The sequence below is a fragment of the Trematomus bernacchii genome, unplaced genomic scaffold (assembly GCF_902827165.1).
Source record: "Trematomus bernacchii unplaced genomic scaffold, fTreBer1.1, whole genome shotgun sequence".
NCBI lineage: Eukaryota > Metazoa > Chordata > Actinopteri > Perciformes > Nototheniidae > Trematomus > Trematomus bernacchii.
This window is the reverse complement of record NW_022987648.1, coordinates 19,164,014-19,176,945: the sequence shown is the minus strand read 5'-3', so window position 1 is coordinate 19,176,945 and position 12,932 is coordinate 19,164,014. Positions and strand designations below refer to the sequence as shown.

The following is a 12,932-nucleotide window of genomic DNA, read 5'->3' as shown; positions in this document are numbered from 1 at the left end:
AGAAACTGTGTCTGAAATGTCTGCTCCGAATGAATTTCACACATTCAGGCTTTGCAAAGTGCCTCAATTACTTGCTTTAGCAGAGATGATAGGACTTTTAAAAACTTTAACATTTAATTGGGAGGCTGTGGCGCAGTCGACTAGTGCGTTGGTGTTCGGATCAGGGGAGCACAGGTTCAAACCCCACTGCAGTCAGCATGTCGTTGTGTCCCTGGGCAAGACGCTTCACCCAAAATTTCTCCTGTGGGGATTGTCCACAGTATTGAGTATGTAAGTCGCTTTGAATAAAAGCGTCTAACAAGTAGCATGTAATCTAACAAGTAACATGTAATGATTGAGTTTCATGAACAACTTTTGGTCATGTTTTTATAATGGGACCAGAGTCTTGAGGTTATCCATCGATTAAATAAACCCTGAAAACTGTAAATGGAAATGGAAAGCACACCTTGAAGAGGTTGGGGTATGTTTAACAGAGAACAAAGATAATTTGAAAATAATGTGTGTTCATATTCAAAAGTTCAACATGCAGTATGTTACTTCCAAAGCATGAAATAGATCTCTACTTGTGCAGCTGTGCACAATAAAAAAATACAATTACTTGTGTGTAAGTGTGTAAGATGTGTTTATATAAATCCTGAAAGAGGTAATACATTCCTATGTGAAATGTGTTTGTTTTGTGAGATTTATCAAAGCTACATATGTGAACCCAGTTCAAAGAGACAAGGTGTGAAGAGAACTGAGGCAAGCAGCTTGATGATGAACTCTCTGCAACCTCCCAGGTCTTTGCAAGTTGCTTCTATACATCAGCTCCCACCCATTGATATCAGCACTTCATGGCTTAAATAATTCAGCAGAAAATCACGGTGCTACCTGGTTCTCTGCAGATACTGGCATTTGATTATAATGAGACACAGCAGAGAAGCAAAATAGCACATCCACCAGTTAACATTGAGATTGTTTCGATTAAATACAAAAGGCTAAACAGAAGGTGATGCAATAGTTTAAAAAAAAATCTTTAACGCTACAAAGATGTTCCTTTTTAAACAAGTAAATCGTGTTATAATAATAAAACAAGATACAGTGAACTGTTGCATTGCATAATCCTTTAGTAATACAAATAAATTGCATGACATCCTCTATTAGCTACATGCATTTTTAAGCGTAAATAAAGTAATTCATGTTGGAAAAGGCTCAAAGGCATCCGAGGCAGAGCTCCTGAAAATGGTTTCACACTATGATCAGCTTTGGGCTTTTTGCTCGTAATGGATAATATTAGCATCAAATGTCTTTTTCTTTTTCGGAGACTGCAAATGATAAACTATACAGTTATGAACAGTGTCTTCCCTGCATAGCATCACAGTGTCAGTGTGTCGAAGTTGTGGAAAACAAGGGTGAAATGAAAAAAGCCACCCGCCCCAATCTCCATCCCACTATGAGCGTGTTTTTTGTCCCTCCTACAACATGCTTTAGATATCTAGAGTCTCTTGGGATACAACTGATCTCTCATGGACATGAAAAAAGAGCTGTGGAGAAATATCAAAGAGCATATCTGAATCTGAGAGCCAAGAGAGGAGGAAATCACTGGCTTTGTGGGTCGAGTGTGAACATGAATGTGTGCCTAATGGACGGAAAGTGTAACCACTGCTTTGGAGCTGCCACATGTTTTCTTACGTGGGGATTTGTTTTGCGTAGTTTTTCAGTATTGGTATATGGATGGATAGTAAATTGCTGTATTGTTAGAAGTACTGTAAAAAGGGCCAATTTGAGAAAAGGTGGCACAAAAAGAAGAAAAGAGTGAATGCAACAAAATCACATAATGGTTTTTGGAAAGGAAATTGCATGAACAGTACAAAACAGTGCATCATTGTTGTATTGATTCAAGTCTCTATATATTGCCTATCATTTAGAACGAAAATCTGAAAAAAGTTGTCATACACTTTTTCCCAGTTGCAATTCGTACTCTCTATGCTGCTTTTGACAAACAGCAGATATTCAACCTGGACACAATGTATGCAGTGCGTCTGGACATAAGATAAACATTGCAGTTTATCAATTATACATGCAGACTGAGTTTATAACTTTCTTATAATATAACACACTAAGTAAAATATTGCACTGCTTTATGCTAATTCAGATCCAGACGCCTTTTATTACACTTATATGAATATCCAAAATGTTTTTCCTCATAACCAATAGGGATATCTTTCTAGCTAAGAATCATTGTAATGCAAACACATGTTGATTGGGGAAGAAAATCGAACCTCTTGAACTACAGTTTCTAAGTCTTTATTCATGAAACAGAGCTGGAGATGCGTTTGAAAACTTTTCAATCAACTGAATTTAGTAAAGGGACCTTTTTAGATTAGATGATTGACTCCGTATATTGTTTCAGAGGATCAGGAATAAATATCAATACGCATTTCAGCAAATATTCTTGACCCTAACTATCCAAAATAAAGAGTTTCCAACCAATTCTGCAAATCAAACAACTTCGACTTTTATTCAATCCATGTAAGGACATCAGAGATGCATTATGAGACAAACAAGAACATGGTATTAATCCAGTGCAGTTAAGATAAGACATTTTTTTTTTCAACTGTCAGCTGGGTCACAAATCTTCCCCCTCCGAGTGAGATAAGGCCTCTCTTGGCTCCTCAGACTGTGGTGACTCTCATGACCAGCTCTCTTGTGCTGTTGCTGGGCTGGCTGCGGGGCTCCGGCTGCCTGAGGTTGCTGAGGAGATGGAGGATGTTGTAGGGACCGTGTTGGTCTGGCACTGCGCTGCTGTTGGGATCCAGATGTGCTCCCTGTCCTCCTGCAGGCGTCACCGCGGTGGTAGAAATGGAGCCATCGGCTGTGGAGGCTACCACCATCAGCGAGGAGGTGGAGGTGGACACTCCGACCCCAGTTTGGTAGACTGGGCTGGGCTGAGACACAGTTCTGTCCACAGCTTTCTTCAGGTCCTCATTGTCCATAGACTTGATATAGTTCAGGACTTTCCACTGCTGGTTCACAGCCTGCCAGCGGTGGAAGATTCGAAACACAGAAGGTCCCTCGTGGACGATTAACGCTGCGGAGATCAGAGCATCAATTAGACAATGTCACTGCCTGGCAGCCGTCTTAATGACACCTCAAAGTGATATATATCTCTGCAGTGGGTGCTAAAGGCTGCAGGAAGTATTAGCTGAGGGATTAGCAGACAACAAAGCAACTTATCTTTACAGTATGGCACCATAATCCTGAGATAAGATCTTTATTTCTTGGAAAAATTGTAGACGTGGCACAATTTATGATACAGCAATACTCACTACTTTTAGATTAAGGTTAGCAAAAGTGATGCATCTGTTCTCTGGGGTTGTTCGATAACATCTTATCACATTTTAAAATTGCTTATTGATTCATGTTCATTGAACTCGGTATCTGGAAAATTGAAGGTGCTTAGACCTCATTTTCTGTACTGCAAATATTTCATTTGCAAGTCATGCAGAGAGAAATACTGTAAGAATGGGATGTTTTGTAGCCTGCTTAACATTTGAGCTTATTACCGTCCGTACCATTCATCATCCCTACAGCCAGTATACAGAGCGGCATCCTCATACATACAGCTAATGCATTTAATTGTTTTCTTATTACAGTTATGGTACAATATTATCCTATGGCTCACTGCTGCAGCAATCTGCTTAAAACGGATGCTGAATAATTCCATGCCTCTTTTATATTATAGAGATTATTGATCAAATCCAGTCCCAGTTTGTTTTTGTGGATAAGTGAAAGTCAGATATTTCAGTCTGCCAGGTGAGAAGTTAATCTCTGTAAAGTGCAGAGTTAATGACTCCTCGCCACCAAACCGGAGACAATCAATCCACTCTTCCTCTTATCCAGCTGTCTGCTGCAGTGGCATTTAGAGTTTCCTAATGTGACGGGCCATCACACAGACGTCCAAAACAGCTGCAGCGGCACGAGGAGGACGCTATACAAGTCTGAATTTGGACACCCACACAAACCCAGAAGATGATTAAAATATCTTTGATCCACTTTTCTCCTGTTGTTTTACATCAGCGCACAGTGGGCGTCAAAGTTTGCCTGCATTGGCCGTTGCAGTTTGTATTATACAGTGAGACACATTTTTAAATATATGCCATGAACTCTGCTGCAAAAACTGAATGCTCAACGTTTAAATGTTTCATTAAAGAAAGCTATGACTAATATTATAACTGTGATTTGTTAGATAGTACAACACTATTAATAACGCTGGACAAACAATTACGTCTGTAATACAGAAATAAGACTCCACACTTTTCATATTTATATGATGCAGTCTGTGATATAGATTAGTTGTATTGATTGTCAACAGTGTAAACTGCTCATGTCACAGCCGACGGTCATATTTATTGACTGGAAGGTCAATCTTTGACCTTTGTTATGTTTGCTTTGAATGCATAATGCACCAGACTGGAAACACACAATATCATTCTCAGTCTAATGCACTCGTTAATTCCAAGAGGAAGATAAATGAATTATAGTGTTGATGTACAGTACACTAAACAAGTCAATGTAATGATCTAGCACCTCACCGATGCAGACGATGTCCATGAAGCCGTACATGCCGTAGCAGATCTGGAACAGCAGGTCTTGTCTCTGCCAGCGGGCTGACGGGCTGAAGGAGGACCACACCAGCCAGGAGATACTGGCCATCAGGAACAGGGAGCCCAAGATGGCCGCTGCTATCTGCACCTTCTCTATCACCGTCAGGGAGATGGCCTGCCACTGCAGGAACACACAGACCACAGTAGGGCTCTGTTACTTTAATTCTCACTTCTCTTTCACACTGAAAAACTGAAGCATTGACTTTAATTGAATGTATTATGTCAACAGATTTCACATCACTGTATTAGGTTAGGTGAAAGCAATAATATTAAATTGAACCTATTTAAAATTAAGATTATTGCTTTCAACTAAACTTATACAGTGATGTGAAATCTGTTGACATAATAGAGAGCTATGATTAAAATAAAATCAATATATAAGTTTATCAGGCTGATAATCATTAAACTCCTAAATGCTGCTGAGGGAGGGAAAATACAGTTGTGCATAATATGTGTTTGCAAAACATTCACATTATTTGTACCTGTCATTTAGTTAAGCATTTGCAGATTTGTTGACATAAAAAAAACATTCAGGGAACGATGCAGCTGAATATGAAGCACATCATCAAAAAGTGTTTTTTCATATCTCAGTGGTGCCTGAAAAAAAACCTTTCAAAACTCATTTCTACTCAGCCTATCAGGAAAGTCTAAAACTGAGAGGAAAGTTGCTAATGAAATCTTTCTGTTCTGGAGATCTGAGGGGAAAGTCTTTTTTAATTCAAAAACTTTCATCTTCAGTCGAATTCCTCGGTCTGTGATCAGATTATAGTGTGATTCCTGAAAATGGTGATTTGTCCCAAATACATTTTGATGTAAAATAACAAAAAGGCAGCCAAATGAGTCCCAGCAGAGAACAGCCTTGGGCTATCAACTCCCATGATGATAAACACCGACAATTGTGTTATGTAACAGACATTTTAGTTCCAAGTGTTTTTCAGTTAAGCTTTTTTATAGTTACCCCTCATTATCTTGACTTTCTTAACGCCTTTGTTCTAAAACCCTACTATACCTTTGTCATGATTGCCAACTAGTTAGTAATTTCACAAAGGGATAAAATCACTGCTTTTCAATCAGCTCTTTTCCTTTTTAAATGTCCACATTGCTGCTCTTTACAAAAACAGCTCACCTGTAGTGGGTTTTTGGTGCTGATGGCAATGACCTGATATTTGTAGTAGCAGAGCTCACAGGCCCAGGACCCTCTCTCGCTGATCCACTTGATGAGGCAGGGGTGGTGGGTGCAGCGCACTGATCCGCTGCACCGGCAGGGGCTCAGGAGCTCCCCCTGTGGGAGAGAGGTCGTCAATACCAGCAACCACAGGACGAAGGTTCTCCAAGATTCAGATCATTTCAACACAAACATTTACAGTCCGTCGCGTTCGGATAATCGCTGCTGCTGCAGGTGAAACATGCTGCACTGATGCGTATATATGCTGATATACTGGGTTGGGTTTTTAAGCAGGAGAATAGATGTTTCAATTAAATGCTGCCAACAACAAGAAGAACATTTATACATTTTTCAGCCACATAATATTGCATTCGACCATAAGGAGCAGCCGGAGCAGTGATTTATGATTCGGAAGTAACGCCTCTGTGTAGCAATCATTTACCTGCTGATAATCCTTTGTTTTCTCATCTTGTATACTCCCTTTAACATGCAATATACTGCAGGTTACACTACACACACATATTTATGCAGTTCTTTGTGCCTGCTTATTGATTTTTTGAGAGCTCTGCATGCACAGTTAGATAAGTATGCAAGTGCGCACACACATATAGAGGCTACACAGCTCTGCACAGTCATAATACAGCAGAGTTCAGGTGTGAAATTAAAGCTTTGCCTCACACCAAGTTGGCAGGCATAATGCTTGATTTCCACACTTGAAGTGGAGGATTAGTCACTGAAGCTTTTATCAAAGAGCAAACCACAACAAAGCTGCGATGAATGTACACCAGCTGTCACATATACATATTCTTTTGCAGTTGTAAATATGGTAACTCCACACAGACCAAACATAGGAAAACACACACATTTTGTGCATTCCTTTTCTACCTGCCCCTGATCTTTATTAAAGGGAAAAGGTCAAATCTTGTGTCATCCATTTATATATCAGAGCAATTCAAACAAAAAGTAGGTTTATTGGGAAAGATAATATGCTTATTCTTATGTTAACAATCTTGAAATGTATTTTCTGAGGTCAGTCAAAATATAATTGAGGACATTTCAAGTCTGCCTGATGACAGAAACATAGGGTTCTTTCACTGACAGTATGCTTGTATAGTGTGGTTAGCCTTTAGGCCTCAGTGACCAGAGGTATTTTAAGTAGCTGAAAGAAAACTAGCACTCAAAAGCTGTTGGAGAGGAGATCTGTTTAGTAAAGCATTTGAGCAGGGCAGAAACATCAATTTACTCATGAAGAGGATCTCAGCGGTCGGCTCATGAACTATGGAACCGTGTGAATATTTAATGAAGCATTACTGTCAGGGGAATGCGCTGAGATTTAGAAGCCCTATCTATATCTTGACCTACACGGGTTTTCAGTTTATCCAGTGGGGCTTGACAAGTTTTAAAACAGTCAGAAACCTATCAGCTAAAGTAATAATAGATAATTCACTTAATTTGGCATCAAAAGGTTTTCACTTAACAGCAATATGTGCTCAGCCTAACCAACCATTAGTCTTGCGCCACATTCAGCCTGAGGAACAAATGAGATTTATAATCTCTCGCTCTGGGCCCTAAACTCATTAAAATACATTACTAGTCTTGTCATATTGGATATAGATGATGGCCCAAATGATGTATATTAATCCTTCCGCCCTTTTTAGGACATGACCTGCATTTAAAGAAACTTGGATCTATACAATTCTAATCAGGGTCGTCTTGTATAGATGTTTTAATCTTAATGGGACTGGATGAAAAGCCTGTAGTGAATGAAAAAATAAATTGGCTGACCTCCTCTGCTGCAAGAAAGCTCCCCACCCCTTTGAGCTTCAAGGCATTCAATTTTCCAAACCAAGGTATAGTTCATTACATTTTAAATATCCCCTGTCCCTGAGCACCAACATGGCACAGAGATTGTGGGAAGAAATGCAAAACGCAGAGAGTTAAATTATTTCTCCACGGCATCTCTGACAGACGGAGCAGCACCCTGGTCGAGGAGAAGGGAGGGGAGAGCAGGGAGTTAGAGCAGAAAAGGCCCATCTACAGATGGTCAGGTTGGGAGTGTATTGGCAGGAGCACCAGAACACTTCTGCCGTGTCCAGTGGGACTCAGACCGCTCACTGCGACTGGCCTCATTGCAGCCAAGAGCTGAACCCAGATCAGTCCAGTACAACTGAGGTTGAGAGACAGAGAGAGAGACTGATAACAGATGTGGCATTACAGCCCACACATACAGAAAGTGATATCTAAATGTCACTTGTTGATCAAACAGCAATGGTTCAAGGAAAACAGCAGATCAAGAATGTGTTGAAAAGATTCTCTGGGCTGCAGAATCCTAAAAACAGCTTAGGACACTTAATTTTCTCTTTATAAAATTGGATTCACTCCCAATGTATATAACAACATTAAACTAAATCAGAGGTGGCTATTCTTCTCTTAGGGGTCTACGATCAATGCAAGGGAACTATATTAACTGCAGGCGATGGGATATTGCTGTTTAATAAGCTAGCTCCCACAGAAACTGAACAAAAGCAATTTAAACAATAGGCAATGACATTCAGGCCACAAGCATTACTGCAATAATGCAGTCACTGAAAAACAGCTTCATATTAGCATTATGACCATTTTCAACAAGTCTGAGGGAAAAGAGTCGGTGAAAAATAATATTAAAGGTCATATCATTTCACATTTATTTACCTGTTAATGCTTGTCATAAAACAAGCTGGAGGATGTTCCAGTCATTGCTTCATTTATGGGAACCATTACAGTGACAGCTAATGGATATTTAGAAGTAATTTCATAAAGAAATATGGTTTATGATTTAAGTTTATGGATGTTCAGCTCCTGTCTGTAGACTTCAGCAAGGCCAACACATGTCCTGTGCTTGTGTAACTTGTTTATTTTCCATTTCTGACAAATGGCAGAGGAGCCGTTCTATGTGCATATGATGGAGCGCAGACAGCATAATGTCTCGGCTCTGTGGGGCCATATAGAAGGAATGATGCTAACTTGACCCCTCGAGGCTTCCCATTGTGCCTCCGACAGACTCACTGCAAGTGCATTATCTGTGTTATGATTTACGAGGGAAAGACAACATTTTGTCTAAGCAGCATGGGACTCGCATATTATCAACATGCAGTTCCAATAAGGACGGGACAGTGAAGCTCTGGCCCTAAAGGGCACTTCAACATAATAGTGCATGACAACTCAGGGAAGGATCCCTTACATACAAATATATTCCATGAGCTTTTTTTTATATTACTTTTTACATATCCTTTTTATAAGTCTGTGAACTACATGACCCTTTCTTGAAAATCTGTGTGATCTAAAGCTCTAGCAGAAAAATATCTTACTCTTTGAAGGACGAAGTCAAGATCTTGTCTGAAAGCACAAGCTTGAATAAAGCAAACAAGCCAAAGCCTACTGTAAAGCTCCTCGCTGACCTTTAGCTGAATCGAAGTGATAATGAATTGAAATGTCTCAGGTTAGGTGTGTATGAAAAATACATGAATAACCTGAGGTATTGAGGTAAAATATGTATGACTTTGTGACATTGGCTAAGCTGTTTATTATACTTGTGGGAATGTTATTTAACTCCAACAGAAGAAGTCTGACTTGAAGGATTGCATGTGTTACATATTAATACAAAACTCTCATGTCCATAATATACACTACATGTGTTATTGGTCTCTGTGATCAGCCCTGAAATGTTCCTTTGCTTAGTTAATCTAAAGTAGGAGATGAAGGGAAACAAACAGTCGTATTTTATACAAATCTGTACTTGTGTTTCCTCTATAGTGTCTCCTAAATTGTCAGGAAGGGATAATAACCCAAACAGGGACTTAAAAAAACTCTGGAAGATATCCACTTTATTTTGCTTGCAGACTTCTGAAGGGATAGCTCCATGGCCAAGAGCAATGATTACAGTGACCAATGCCTTTCAGTGGCCATCCTAAAAACAGCAGGACTTTGGTTATGAATCACAAAAGGAACCTCAAAGAAAATGGCAACAAAAAAAGCTGACAGAATTTCGATTACACAGACTTATTACATCATTTGGTGTCATATTAAATCACAGTACAATCATTTGTCATTGGTTGCCTCTGTCAGACACTCAAGGCCCTTTTCTAGTGGGGTGCTTGAGGAAAGCAATGCCTCCCGTTCCCTTCTCTACTCTGTCTTGAGTATCTCAGCCTTGGGGATGGAAGTGTTTTAGAGGTGGATTGTCAGATCAGATACTGGCTGCCTCGGTATATGTGACATGCTGGAGGCTAAAGGAGAACGGAGGATAACTAATGTCCCCACTGCCTGGATCACACAGTGACACACAGAAAGTTCACTCATCTCTCTTTTCAGATGGAGCCTCATTCTCCTTGTTCCCATTTACACCTCAGCAGATCTATATCTGGACTTCACCCAAACCAACAGCAGACACGGCAGGAAAAGGAAGGCCGGTGATGGATAAGAACTTGCATAATGATAAGATGGCATGAAATCAAGTGCTATTGACTAGCTGCAATGTCTCCGGCAAACATCGATGAGATGAGTTTGAGGAGGCCATGGGAAAGACTGCACATTTGGAAGGAGGTGCTTTGCATGCACTGCAGAGTGTGCTGACTATCTGAATTTTTGCAAAAAAACATGGAGGACGCCTTGTCTTGCAATCTCACAATATACCCAATGTCAGTAATAATTAAAAAGTCTGTGCTTAGAGGTGGGGTGATACACAGAATTGCTGTTGGAGTAATTAGATGATAAAACCTTGAGAGATTATAGCACAGTGCAATGACCATACACACAGTAAACCATGGTTGCAGGGTAAAAAGTTATGTTCTACACCTCAGTTATCTTGCCTCACACTTTTTGCAACCTCCATACTGTACATCCATTACCAATTGGTGAGATGTGACATATTTGTCAATGTGTTCTCAAATGCTCTGTCAAACAGTGTAACGAAGTACTTGCTTCTCTGATGTCATTTCATATCATTTATTGTGGCACACATAAGCCATCTTCTTAGATTTTCCTCTCTTGATTGATGTAGTGTGACATTATCATCAATATGGCCCTAAAGGGCTGTGCACATTATTTTCCCCAGAATTCTGGTTTTTCATATGAGCAGCAGAGAGAGAAGTGTTATTCGATTTTTCTTTTTTAGGAATTCACACTGGTTTGCTATAATGAGTTGTAACCGAATCCCTGTGTATTCTCCACACTTGTCAGCCATGGGGACACTGTCTTTCATTATCTTCCCGCTGCTATAGCTGTCTGTCTTTCTAAACCATGCAAAGGGCTGCGTGCAGGATCCAGTGGGATGCTCAGAGGGTTCTCCAGTATGGATATCAACCAAGACACTGGGAGTGGGTATTCTCCCTTCAAATACCTCATGTAATAGAAAGCCTGTATGTAAAAGGGATGTTTTGGGGGCTAAATTATAAACAATCCCCTCACTTGGTTAGCAGATTTGCTCCCCAGCAGTGCAGTTTCCAATCTAACTAAACATAACTGATTTCCCTATGATTCTAATGAGAAGGTTTGTGTAATTAATGCATTACACAGACCTGATCAGACTGCACGACATAAATATCTTCTCACAGTTACAGTATGCGATTTTTTTTGTATTTCCTTGACTTACTTGTTCTGGTCCCTGGAAGCAGATCCTGCACAGCGGGGTCCTGAAGCCGCTCTCAGAGTAGCTGGTGAGGGAGAACCGCTCCTCCAGTTTGCCCTTTGAGCAGTCATCGGAGGAGCTGCTGCAGCCGCGCAGGGCCACCGACAGCTCGGCAGCATCCACCCAGCCCGACCGCTCTCCGCCCGGCGGCCCGGGGGCTCCCGCTGCAGGGGGGGTAACCCGGTCCCCTGCGGGCTGGTGGCTCCTCGTTAACGTATTGTTATTGTCGGGGATGGCGACGCCTGTTTGATGGCTTTCAGTTCCTTGGACGCTCATGGGGGTCAGCGGAGGCAGAGTTGTCGGTGGCCCGAGAAGGAGCACCCTCAGGTCACCGAGCAGGACGCAGCAGCGGCTCTTCAGCATGCCCTGGCAGCGCAGCATCAGGCTGAACCGGCCACAAACTCACAGCACCATGCAGAGGTGCTGGAAGAAGACAGCATGTACTGGATATGTCCCCGTCATGAGCCAACACTTTCTCATATGGGGATGGGGTCGTTGGGGTGCGTTTTTCAACGTGTGTTGGGGCTTAAAGAAGTCTGCAGTTCTCTTTGTTGATTTATTCTAATTGAAAGTATGTTATTGTTTCCCCACGAGAATGTACATCCAAAAGGCAAACAAATCCCATCGATGCAAACAAGTGTCTGAAGCCATTAAGTTCAATACATGTCACAGCTAAAAGAGGAAAGGCAAATGTTAGATTGATAGGAATATGCATTCAAGTAATAAGGCTACGGCTCGTTCACTCAGTGCCCACTGTCATTCATGGCTGTAATGGTCTGTCTGTTCTGTACAACATAAACTATTTCGACAGGCTTTTCCCTCCAGATTCACGACGAGTGCACAAAGCAAGTATATCACATAGTCCTATGCCTTGTAGTACAATGGGCTGATATTGACTAACAAAATGCCAGCGGTTAATCTGTAAATTCAAATATTCCAACACCGAAATGCACACACTTAATCAGCAGAGCTCTCAGCCTTTCAAATAAATCGATGTCGTGCCACGAAGCGAAATATATCTTACCTGGCGAGCTATCCCGATTTCCACAGCCTTAATGCTTACAGTTTATTTTGTTGATAGATCTCCTGCCGACTGCAGGTCGCTGGCAAGTCTGCGTGGAGCTTACATCCCCAATTGTCGCATTTCCATGTCCGAGGAACAAGCCGATGGGTTTACATCCCTCCGTTAAAATCCAACAGCATTGTAGGACTGTCCTGCCCCGGGTGAAAGCATCCGTCGCCCCGGATTGTCCTGTGATCATTGGCTGCTGAAAAGGTGCTGCAGCTTCAGCACCATGATTCCTGGGACAGCTCCCAGACGCCGCACGTCACCTCCGCACAGTGATGCAAGCAGCCAACTCATTACAACTGAGACAAATGCACAGGAAAATGGTATATCACTACTTTTAGCCAAGTCATTCATCACTATAGAAGGATGCATTATGTTAAAGGTCAG

At 41.2% G+C, this 12,932-nt stretch overlaps 1 protein-coding gene across 1 annotated transcript; it reads right to left on the bottom strand.

Moving 5' to 3' along the window:
* Positions 1-2,318: 2,318 nt before the first annotated feature.
* On the bottom strand, positions 2,319-12,790 carry march4 (membrane-associated ring finger (C3HC4) 4). Its single transcript, XM_034134484.1, has 5 exons — positions 12,501-12,790; positions 11,441-12,148; positions 5,773-5,928; positions 4,575-4,767; positions 2,319-3,070 (listed from the first exon to the last, which is right to left on the bottom strand). Exons 2-5 carry the CDS (start codon positions 11,855-11,857, stop codon positions 2,655-2,657), a joined length of 1,182 nt encoding a protein of 393 aa, XP_033990375.1. The 5' UTR covers positions 11,858-12,148; positions 12,501-12,790; the 3' UTR covers positions 2,319-2,654.
* Between the last annotated feature and the right edge of the window lie 142 nt (positions 12,791-12,932).